General features: G+C 34.5%; 1 protein-coding gene across 2 annotated transcripts in view; it reads right to left on the reverse strand.

The window, feature by feature from the left end:
- COG5 (component of oligomeric golgi complex 5) overlaps positions 1-12,198 on the reverse strand; it is a 279,919-nt gene that overhangs the window by 122,991 nt on the left and 144,730 nt on the right. For both annotated transcript variants that reach the window (XM_045793457.2, XM_045793458.2), the window contains one exon: positions 3,790-3,955. In XM_045793457.2, the coding sequence (XP_045649413.1) occupies positions 3,790-3,955 (166 nt within the window). The remainder of the gene's footprint in view (positions 1-3,789; positions 3,956-12,198) is intronic.

The raw sequence follows: 12,198 nt of genomic DNA on the forward strand, positions 1-12,198 counted from the left end.
AAGAGACCATATTCTAACTCAGAAAAAAAAAATGATACAGAGCATTCAATGCCAAGCTATATCCTAAAGAAATTACTAAACTTCAAAGATAAGGAAAGATCCATATGGACATTTTTAAAAAATAAAATTCAACTGAGTAAATTTTAAAGATCTTACTGGCTTTTATTCAGTGATTCATGAATCAGGCAGCAACAAATGTAGCATACAGAAAGGAGCTCTCAGGAGCTGTATGAAATGAGAGATTTTTATAGGCAGAAGGGAGCAGGAACAGAGAAGTTATACTAGACAAAAAAAGCAAATTGATTATGACAAGGTCACTTTCCTCTAAGGGGCAGTAGGGCAGAATTACCTTACTAGTACTAGTACTAATTAAGTGATTCCTGATTGACTGGTTTAAGATTCCATTTCTGAGAAAGGCTGAAACTGTACTTAAGCTATGTCTCAGTTTGGTGATGTGGGGTTTAGCATAAGTGACTCCATTTAGAGTCAGTTGTCTTACTTCTAACAACATCAAAGAAACAAGTGAGGTATAGGGGGTAAAAACTGAATTAGCAACTTCCACTTCTGGTTCCAACTGTGAGAAGCCTCTAAGTTGCCACTCTGTCCTAACAACAAGTAAAATGACGAACAGACTGAGAAATCAACAACTCCTCTTGGACCTGGAAGAGAGGGGAAGACACATGGCAAACCATTGCCCCCAAGATCAGAGAGATTGAAAGGTGAATACAGGAAGTCTCCACGTATGAAAGCAGAGCCTTGCTAGCAGCAAACAGATGGTGACAGCCAGTGCTAGGGAAGGAAAACCTGAACTATAACTGATGAATTGCTAGAGGCTCAAAGTGGGCAACTCCGAGAATTAAAAGCTCCAGGCATACCCAGTCATAGGGGGCATAAATATTTTGAGATTTGCATCCAGGAGCCCAAGTAGGTTCCCACAGTAAATATCGGAGAATAATCCCCTCGTGCCTCCAGCAAGAGGAAGAAAAAAAGAACCATCTTGAAATATACCAGAGGACTCTAGTCTCAACAGGGCCTGCCCTGAGGGCAAACTAGTTAACCAGAGCCTGACCCTCTGAGGTATTATCAGAACCTAAATGACCTGGGGAAGGGAAATACCCAACTCCAGCCCACTCTGGTCATTCTCTCACACACCAGGGAGGAGAAAAAAAAATTTAGTATACTTGTGAAGTTCAAGGTACAAAGGCATAGGCCCACTAAAAAACTGAGACCCAACGACAGCACTTTATTTCCACTGGAGGAAAGATTGTTTTTCCTTTTTCACTACTACAAATAATAACACAATAAAAATTCATATATATATATATATATATATATATATATATATATATATACACACAAATGACAGAGTTTCTCTAGGGTATATTTTTCTAAGAGAAATTATAAGATCACAAGGTGCACACAGTTTTAACCTTAGAGAACAATTTGATAAAACCGAGTGAAGTGGCTGAACCATTTCATTCTCCTACAATCAGCATACAAGAATTTCTGCTCTCATCCAACACTTAATTCTTAGATTTTGCCAGTCTCATGATTGAGAAATTGTATCTTGTTTTATCTGTATTTCCCTAATAACTAGTTCATCCTCTAAGAAGAAGCTGAACATATTTTCCCATTTATTAAATGTATTCTTCTGTTAACTGCCTAATCATAACTTTTTCAATTGAGTTATCTTTTTCTTATTGAATTATAAGCTCCCGAAATACATTATAGGTAATATTTTCCCCTTAAAATTATATCAATTTTATATATTTTAAATTTTTTGGAACAATCTTAAGCATACAGAAAATTTGAAAGCGTACTAAAAAAAAATTTCCCTGAATCATTTGTTAATAAGTTACTGACATGATACCCCATCACCCTTGAAATACTTTAATGTATATTTCCAAAAAACAAGGACATTCTACTCCATAATCTCAATATAATCAACAAGGTCAGCAAATTAACATGAATATTGCCAACGTCATATTTAAAAAACTAAAAATAATAGTGATTATTCTTTTAAAAAAATAATAAAGAATTGACGCTTAAAGTTTCTACATTAAATCACAGTATCCACTCCTCAACAGATGATAATAAGGCTTTAAAACTCTTTCTTCCTTCAACAGAAAGGGTGTACATTAGGATTGACAGCATGTGAATAATTGCTTTCATTTTTTTCCCTTTTCTTCACAACACAAGAGGGAATGAGATTAAACTGCTCCTGGAAATTTAAACATTAGATCAAACTTTCTGAGAATAATTGCTGGGAAAAGCTGAGAGTGAAATCTCCTTTGGCAATTTCTTTTCAAAGCTCCCCTTCTGGGACAGTCTTAATACAGACCTATTCAGAGGCCAGGGCTAACCTTTAAAAATCCCTTTAAGATCTAAGATTCTTTTATCTCTTTTTATCTAGTGCAACTTATTTATGAATGACATATATTTTTTGTTATTTAAGGCTATGTTTATGTACCAAATGTAAAAATAATAACCACTCACTGTAAATATTTTTTTAGTATAAGCCATGTATGAAGAACTCTGTTATTAATTCTATATGTATTATTTATTTTTTTGGACAACTCTGATGACAGAGCAGCTCTGCCAATAGAAAAATGGGAAGAGGGGCACCTGGGTGGCTCAGTCAGTTGAGTGTCCAGCTCTTGGTTTCAGCTCAGGTCATGATCTCAGGGTCCTGGGATCAAGCCCTGCATCAGGTTCTGCGCTCAGTGCGGAGTCTGCTTGTCCCTCTCCCTCTGCCCCTCTCCCCCCCTCCCTTGTCCTCTCTCTCTAAAATAAACAAATAAAGATCTTAAAGTAAAATGGGAAGAGAAAAACTGTGGAGACAGTAAGTATACACAACAACTTTGGGGAATTTTTCTGTAGTTGAAGAAATAAAATGGGGGAGCAGAGCTGAAGAAGGAAATGTAGTCAAACACAGATCTGTCTTTAAGCAGAAGAAGGTATGTAACAGGAAAGAGACTTAAAGAAGGAAAACTGACTACATGGCAGACAGAGGGGATCTGCTAAAGCAATGTCCTTGGGACATGGGATCTAACACAAGAGCAGGATACTTGGTCTTTGCTAGGAGCAAGCAAAGCTCATTCATATAAATAGGAGAGAAGAGAGAATACAAGGAGAGAAATGCAGAGATATGTTGGTTAGATGAGAGGCACACATAACATGCAGTCTTTCCTATCTCGTCTCTGAAGGGTGTTTTATACACGAATGCCATCAGCAGGTACATCTTGGCAGGAAAAAGGTTGCAGAGCGCTATTGTAGTGCTACTCCTCTCTCATACCTTTCTTTCATAGTTTTTTTAGATTTTGTTATGGTTGTAATGTTCCCAAAGGTTTTATCGGTTTCTAAGTCCACAGTTAGCCTTCTTTGCTCCTGAATACCGGGATTATTCTAAGGAAAAGCCCAAAATGTAAAGGGAGAAATTACATTTCCTTAAAAAATATTTTCTGTCTCAAGAAGTACATGTGAGGATAAAGATTTCAGAAAGAAAAATGTTCCTTTTTTTTTCTTGCATCTGTTTCCTCTGAACTAAGTGGAGCCACAGTTTATAGATTTTTCTTCTAGAAGTTCTGAATATACCAATTGGCCAATTCAACTCACTGATTAGACAAAAAAAGTTATAAATACATTCTGAAACATAATTTCTTCTCTCATTTTCTGTCTACTAAAAAATGAGTCATTAGACTGCTTTGAAACTTAAGTGTTTCACATACTATTCAAAGGGCTTCTTGGTTATAAATAAATAAAGCAGCTAAATATAAACCATAGCCATACCTCTCACAGCTGACTGCGAAGGCTGAGTCAGAGCTTTGATGTCTAATGCACTGTTGATATGTTCTTCTAAAGTAGCACAATATCCATCTACAATGCTGGTAATAGTAGCCTTCAAAGTTCCAAGATTATGGAAAACCTGGAGAGCTGTTCCGACTTGGGTTGGATTCTTTAAAAAGGTCAGGATGGCAGGGAGAATAGGTATAAATAGGAAAACAAACAAAGTTAATATGAATCTACAACTTTAAGTAGTACATGAGCAGTTACTACCATATTTTTTAAATTATCACAGACAAGAAGAAAGAGAGTGCATTTGGAGCAAGTATTATTTTTAGTCATTATTTATTTCATAAAAGACACAGTTAAATACTATGTATATTATTTTCCCCTTTCCCCTTTTTCTCCTCCATTAAAGGATAATAAGAAGATCAGAAATCGGTTATATTATTAGAGCTTATTTAAAATTTACCACCAATGCCTATGAAGAGAGCCATGCTGGAATTAACAACAACCCTACATCTGTTTGGAGAATAAATAAACGAATTCCGCGGAGTTAAGTGAGGGCTGAACCATGCAGAGTGACACTAGTCATTATATTTCATTCATTCATTCATTCTAACCACAAATATTTATACAGTGCTTACTGTGTATCTGTCTTGGTTCCAGGTGCTGGAAATAGAGTAGTAAGCAAAACCAACAAAGTCCCTTCCCTCATGGATCTTATGTTTACTGAGAAATACATTAAAAATATATATATATATAAAACAGTATCAGATAGTGATAACTGCTATAAAAAATCAATCAGGGGGGGCGCCTGGGTGGCACAGCGGTTAAGCGTCTGCCTTCGGCTCAGGGAGTGATCCCAGCGTTCTGGGATCGAGCCCCACATCAGGCTCCTCAGCTATGAGCCTGCTTCTCCCTCTCCCACTCCCCCTGCTTGTGTTCCCTCTCTCGCTGGCTGTCTCTATCTCTGTCAAATAAATAAAATCTTTTAAAAAAATTAAAAAAAAATCAATCAGGGAATAAGAATAGAGAATGATGGGGTAAATACGGAGAAGACTCAGAATACATCTCTGAGGTGATTTTCAAACAGAGACCTGACTATAATGAGCGAGGGAGTCTGAGGAGGAGATGGGGAAAAACAGAACTGAACAGACACCAATGAAAGTGCTGAGGTAAATAAAATGCTTGGCAGCTAATTGAACAGCAAAAAGGCCCTGATTGTGGCTGAAATCGAATGACTAAAGCAGAGAGAGTTAGGCGGTGAGGCAGGTAGTAAAAACGCTGTGAGGAGATTGAGCCCATAGTAATATCAACAAGTTATTGACTCTGTCATCAAGCAAATGAATTATCAAGCCAGAATCTAGTACATTAACATATATTTCCAGGCCCAAACAGGTGAAAGTCTGCTTTCACTTAATGATTCAGTGACTGTTATTAGAAGTATTTAGTTTAAAAGTTAAATTATTTCATTAACTTAAATTCTTAATGGTTAAGTTGATAAATAAGACAAAAAGTTACTTCTGAAACATACTGATGTTAATAATAGAACACCGTGCAGTAACACACACACCCCCAGAGGCAAAACAGAATCAGCTTATAGAAAAAAGCAGACAAGTTAGTGAATACAATACCCATTTTAGATTTTTAATTAAACAAGAAAAAGCAGCAAATGGGCACCATTTCAAATGTTTTAATGAAAAAAGCTTAATTTAACATGGATATAACAGAATTTAATTCTAGTATATACTGTCAATTCTCTATCAGTGACCTATCAAAGAAAATGGGAGAAAATAAGCTATTTCACATAGAATTGTTAACTGAAACACGGGGGATAGCGATACACTTTGGTTGTTGTTAGTGCCATTTGTTCCTTTTTCCCCAGAGCGATAAGTTTTTTACTTTTTAGTAGAGATCAAGATGAAAATTAGGCAGCTGCAAAGAATTTTCCTCTATCACTATATAAATGTCTATATAATACAAAAAAAAGGCATTACCCGAGCAACCTCAAAGAATTCACTTTATAAAAGTAGAATAGAGATATTTGTTGCAAAATCATATTTATTGCCTTTATTATTCTCAAAGAATCTGAAAAGCATAGCTTTTCAAAATATGGCAGGTTTGCAGTATTATCAGCTGAATGTACATTGTAAGATATATGTGTATGTTAATTGAAAGACTTTTAAAGTCATATTTTACTTGAAAGATCTGGCTAACATGGACCAGTCTTCATCATTTCCCATTTCAAAAATTATTAACTCCCCCAAATTTTTCAATACAGAAACACATACAGCTCCTTCCCCTTTTTTTTTTTAAACTAGGGAGGGGAATGATTTAAAATTTATTTATTTTTAGAGAGAGAGTGAGAGAGCATACAGCGGGGAGAGCGAGGGACAAGCAGACTCTGAGCTGAGTGCAGAGCACAGAGCCTGACTAGAGCTGAAATCAAGAGTGGGCTGCTTAACCGACTAAGCCACCCAGGCACCCCTAGCTCATTCTTAAAGAAGCATCTAATATGGCAAATTGGAAATAATTGTAATTTATAATACTTACAATAATTCTACTTGTAATTTAAAGCTTTCCAATTTACATGACCACCTTTTCAATTAATGCCAGTCACTCACATTCATAGCTTAATATAAACATATCATTTGTGAGTTGGGAAACTATAAAATATTAATTATTTGAAATAAAATTCTTTAACGTACAGAGGAGTGGGCAAATTATGTAAATACAATGTTAAAAATTATCACGAAGTGAACGTTATCTATGTAACTACCACCCAGGCTATAAAACCAAATACTATCAGCAGCTCTGAATCTATTGTGGCTTCCCCAAATGCATCTCTCCAGATACTATCACTACTGTAATTTCTAACACCATTGATTAGTTTTGCCTGTTTCTTAATTTTACATAAATGGAACCATAAAGTTAATATTTTCTGTCTGCCTCCTTCTAGTCAATATCTTATTTGTAAAATTCATCCATGTTGTTGCATGTAGCAGTAGTTGACTTGTTTTCACTGCTGTTGAGCAGAAATTTACCTTAGTGTATCTACCCAACTAACACCCAATTGGTGTACATTTGAGTTATTTCCATCATTTCGGTACTTTAAATAATGCTGCCATGAACATTCTGGTGCACAGCTTTTAGTGAACATATATGAATATGCATTTCTGCTAATAAGAGGAGAAATGCTGAATCATTAAGTATTTGTATGCTTAGTGTTTTCAGATTCTGTCAATTTTCCAAAGTCATTGTACCAATTTAACACCCCAGCAGCAATACATGAGTTGTGGGTGTTCCACAACCTTACCAAAATCCAGAATTATCATCTTTTTAAGCTATTCTTTGGAATGATCACTGTGGTTTTAATTTACATTTCCGTGATGACTAAGAAGTTATTCCTTCTTGCATGTTAATTATCCACTTGGATAGCTTCTTTTGTGAAGTGCATATTCATTTTTTTTTTTTTTGCCAATTTTTCTCACTGGTTATTTTCATCTCTTACATATTTGTAAAAGTTGTTTACATATTTGGATGTAATCACTTTGATAATTATATGTATTGCAAGTATGTTCTCCCACACTTAAGAAGTCTTGCAACGAAAAGAAGTTCCTAATTTAAATGCAGTCAATTATATCAACCTATGGTCAGCACCTTTAGTATCTTATTTAAAAATTTTCCCATCCCACATTTATGAAGATGTCTTTCATTCATGAATTTATTCTCCAGAAAACCTACTGGTTTGCCTTTCACGTTTAGAAATATAATCCACTTGGAATTACTTTCTGTATGTGATAGGAACCAAGATTTGTGTTTTTCCATACAAATACCCAACTGATCCATCAAAATTTACTTAAAAAAACAAACAAGGAAATTAAAATCTTCACCTCCTTGCTCTCAAAGTCTACCATTGCAGTAAATAAAGTTTCCATTTATATGTTTGTTTCTGGACCTTCAATTCTGTACCATTTGTCTATCATTACATCAATTCACCTGTATAAATTTTTGTAGCTTTAGAGTAAGTCTGATAGTCCTCCATTTCTGTTCTTCTTCAATTTGGTATAGGCTATTCTTGGTTTATGATACTTCCATATAAATTTTATAATGGGCTTGACAGTTTTCATTAAAGAAAAAGCTCCTGTAATTTTGAGACTACATAAATCTATACATAAAATTAGAAAGAATGGAAATCTTTATAAGATGATTCTCCAATCCATGAATATGGTAGTTCTCTTCATTTACTCAGGTCTTCTTCAATTTTTCAATGTTACAGTTCCTGTGAAGAGCTATTACATATCTCTAATTCGAATCATTTCTATACATTTAGTGCTTTTTGATATTTAAGTGGTAATTTTAAAGGTTTTTTTTGTTGCTCGTATACTAAAAATACAATTGATTATTATATTATTATATAATAATATAATATATATTATTATTATACAATATATTATTATTATATTATAATAATATAATATATATTATTATACAATATATTATTATAACATATTATATAATATAATATATAATAATATATATTGTATTTTTATATATAATTTTTATATATAATTATATAATATATAATATATTATTATATATTATATATTGAATTTTACCAAACTTTCAAAGTTCTGTTATTAATTATAAGAGTCTGGAGATTGTTTTGGATTTTCTATATACATAATCATGTTATTTTTGAATAGTTTTTATTTCTTCATTTCCAATCCTTCTATATTTTATTGCTTTCTCTTACTACCCTGGTTAGGATTTTCAGTATGTTGCTATGTAGAAGTGGTAAGAGTAATATCTTTGTATCATTCCTAATGTCAAGTAGAAAACCTTAAATATTTCACTACTGAGATTTTCAGAGATACCCCTGAATGAAGAAAATTCTATTCCAGCTCTGCTAAGAATTTTGACATCACAGACTGATGTTGGACTGTATTAAATGCTTTTTCTGCATACACTGAGATGATCAAATTTTTTCCTTCATTGATGACATTACATTGTACTTCTAGACTAAAGCCATCCTGGTAATGATGAATTATCCTTTTTAGATGTCCTGACTTATATTTGCTAATACTTTGTTTAGTATTTTTGAATTTTCAAGAGAGATAGCTTATATCCTTCCTCATAATATTCTTGTTTTGATATCAAGTTTATACTGGCCTCATGAAATAATCAGGTAAATGTTCCTTCTTTCTCAATTCTTGGATGGAGTTTGTAAAAACACTGGCTGATTGATTAAATGTTTGGATAAATTCACTAGTGAAACTATCTGTCCTTGAAGTTTCTTTGAGGGAAGTTGTGTAATGATAATTAATTTTGCCAATACAACTAACCAGATTTTTAAATTTTCCTAGTGTTATTTTTGGTAAGTTGTTCTTCTAGAAGTTTCTCAATCGTATCTAAACTTCCAAGTGTACTGTTTTAAAGTTATACCTAGTGTCCTCTTACTAACTTAGTTTCTGTTGAATCTATAATTAGGTCAACTTTCTCTTTTCATAATACTAGTAATGTGTGCCTTTTAAAAAACTTTTTTTTTCCTACCCTTAACAGTCTTCTTCAGTATTTATCAATTTAATCTTGTCAAATAACCAATTATTGGATTTGTTGATTCTATCATAAGCTTTTGTTATACTTATTTCACAGTCTTTGGAGTCAGAAGCCAAGAACTAGTGGTTAGTAGTAAAAACCTTAGCAAATTATTTAATTTACTCTGAGATTTAGTGTCCTCATCTGCATTACAGTGAAAATAGCAGTGCCAACCTTACAGGTAAATGAAAAAATCCTTATAACTGATCTAGCACTGAAGACAGAATGAAGAGCTCAAGTATTAGTTGCCTCTACCTTGATCTGTTGGAAACATAGCTAATGTGGAAAGAATGTGGGCTTTTAAAAGTAGACGGTCTTGGGATGAAAACCCAACTTTGCTATAATCTGTGTGACATTCGGCAAATTACCTTATCACTCACCAAGCTTTATTTTATTTACAGTATTAATATTTCCTTCCTCATCAGATTTTGAGATCTCTGAGGGAAGGTTCCAAATTTGTTTTATTCACTTCAATATTCATAATATCTACCACAGTTGCTAGATAGAAAGGTGTTGAATAAGTAAATGAGTAAGTAAATTTTTATGACTTGGCTTGCTAATATTATTCTTTGTATGACACATTTAAATAACCTTAAATAACACATTTAAAATACCTAGTACTCAGTGGAGCGCCTGGGTGGTTCAGTTGGTTAAATGTCTGCCTTCGGCTCAGTTCATGATCTCAGAGTCCTGGGATCCAGCCCTCCATTGGGCTCCCTGCTCAGCAAGGAGCTTGCTTCTCCTTCTCCTTCTGACTCTCCCACTCCCCCCTACTTGTGCTCTCTCCCTCTCTCTCTAATAAAGAAATAAAATCTTAAAAAATAAAATACCTAGTACTCAGTATATGAGTAGTATAAAATATTGGTTCTCAGATCATTTATTAATATTCTAAAAGTTAACAGAATGCTAGAATAGCCTTTGTTCCAGTTCCCAAGAAATTCTTCTTATCTCTCCATCTTTACTTATCATTGAAATGAGTAGTTACCCGATAGATACCATTTTGAGTAACACAGTTCTCTCCTCTGTATGTCAATTTCATATATTTAAAAATGATGAGGATAGATGAACGGAGATTCCCAAAGCTATCTCAAGATCTTTTTTATAAAAATGTAGCCAACAAGATCTCAACTCCAGAAATTGTGATTCAGTTGAACCACACTGAGATGTGGTACAGTTTTTTCAAAGCTCTTCAGATGCTTCTGATACAGTTGGCCTGGCAACCATTTGGGAACCACTGGAATAGATGACTGCCAGACTTAGAAGGATGAAAAACATTTATTTATGTGAAGATAGTTTTTCTTGGTTTTTTTTTTTGGGTTTTGTTCATTTGTTCTTTTAAAGAAGAACAGAATACACGAAGAAATGACAGAGGAAAACTACAGAGTACGTTTAAGGAGCAATAAACAGATCATATTGCCACAAATGTTATGCACATAATAAAACACATAATAAAAGATAGTGTTGAGCTGATAACAAGAATCTGGTCACTGACAATGTTGAGTGGCATTCTGTAAAAGTTTTAATTTATTTTACTTTGTTAGTAATAAAAAATGATTTTTCTAAATATCACAATCTAAGCTGTTTGAGAAAATAAAATAATCAGCTGAAAACACAGCTTGAACTAGAGAGTTGCAATGAGTATATAAAGAACAGGACAGATACAAGAGATTTTGAAGCACTGGAAAGGAACTGGATGATGACTGACTACAATGGACAAGAGGCAGGGAAGAGCCTAGGATCTTGAAGTTTCAAGCTGGTGAGCCTGAGAAGACAGGAAAAGAAAAAGGACAATCAGAAGCAGATCATCTGGGTGACCAGGTGGGAGAGAGGCAGGCACGGGAGGGTCAGAGGCTGCTACTAATAAAGCACTTAGCTGTTAGTCACGCTGGGTCTCAAGTGCCAATAGCGCACTCCTGGTGGGAAATGAGAACACTTTTGAAATAGATAATCACAGCAACCTAGTCTGGGTAGCAAACTAAACTGAAGTAATAAAGAATGAAAATAGGGGTGTTGGAAACTATAAATCACAAAGGAGGTAAATCAAGATCAGAATTAGTGAGAGTGAGAGAACAGAAATGGAATGATACAATACTCTAGCCAGGAATGAACTTGGAACATTAGAAAAATTAAAAATGAAATCATTTTGTCTAGCTATGATTCAAGTGTAAAACACCTCCTGAAGATACTGAACATTAACATCCTTTCTCCATCATCCCCTCTCATCACAGACAAATACTATAGATTTTGACCACAGGCTTTTTCCGAGCCCTTACTAATAATAAATTTCAGGCTTTTAGTTCCCTAAACTATAAAATGAAGAGGCCGGACTAGATGAACTCTAGTACCCTTTTCAGTACTGAAACATAATGATTTTAGTATCATTCAATGTACATCATCCACTATGCACTATCAATGCACTAACAACAAGACACAGGGGATTAAAAAATGAGGCAAATACTGCACTCTGACTTTTCAATAAATAATGGTCTGAAGAGACATAAAGACAAGTAAAGCAGCAATTAGAATACACCATGATAAATGTGTATTCTCACCATGTGAGAAATGCAGTTTAGTGAAAACACATCAAATGGATGATTAACCCAGAGCTGTGGAGGGAAAGATGGATGGAGGGGTCAGGAAATGCTCCTTGAAGGAGTCTCAGCTAAGATCTGAAATGAAGGTGTCCGGCGGCACGGAGGTAAGGAGGTGTGAAACATTTACACGAGGATGGGGCACCTGGGTGCCTCAGTCAGTCACCAGGTCTTGACCTCAACGTCATGAGTTCAAGCCCCACACTGGGCTCCATGCTAGGCA

Source organism: Ursus americanus, chromosome 3 (genome assembly GCF_024610735.1).
Source record: "Ursus americanus isolate L20-20 chromosome 3, mUrsAme1.1.p, whole genome shotgun sequence".
NCBI lineage: Eukaryota > Metazoa > Chordata > Mammalia > Carnivora > Ursidae > Ursus > Ursus americanus.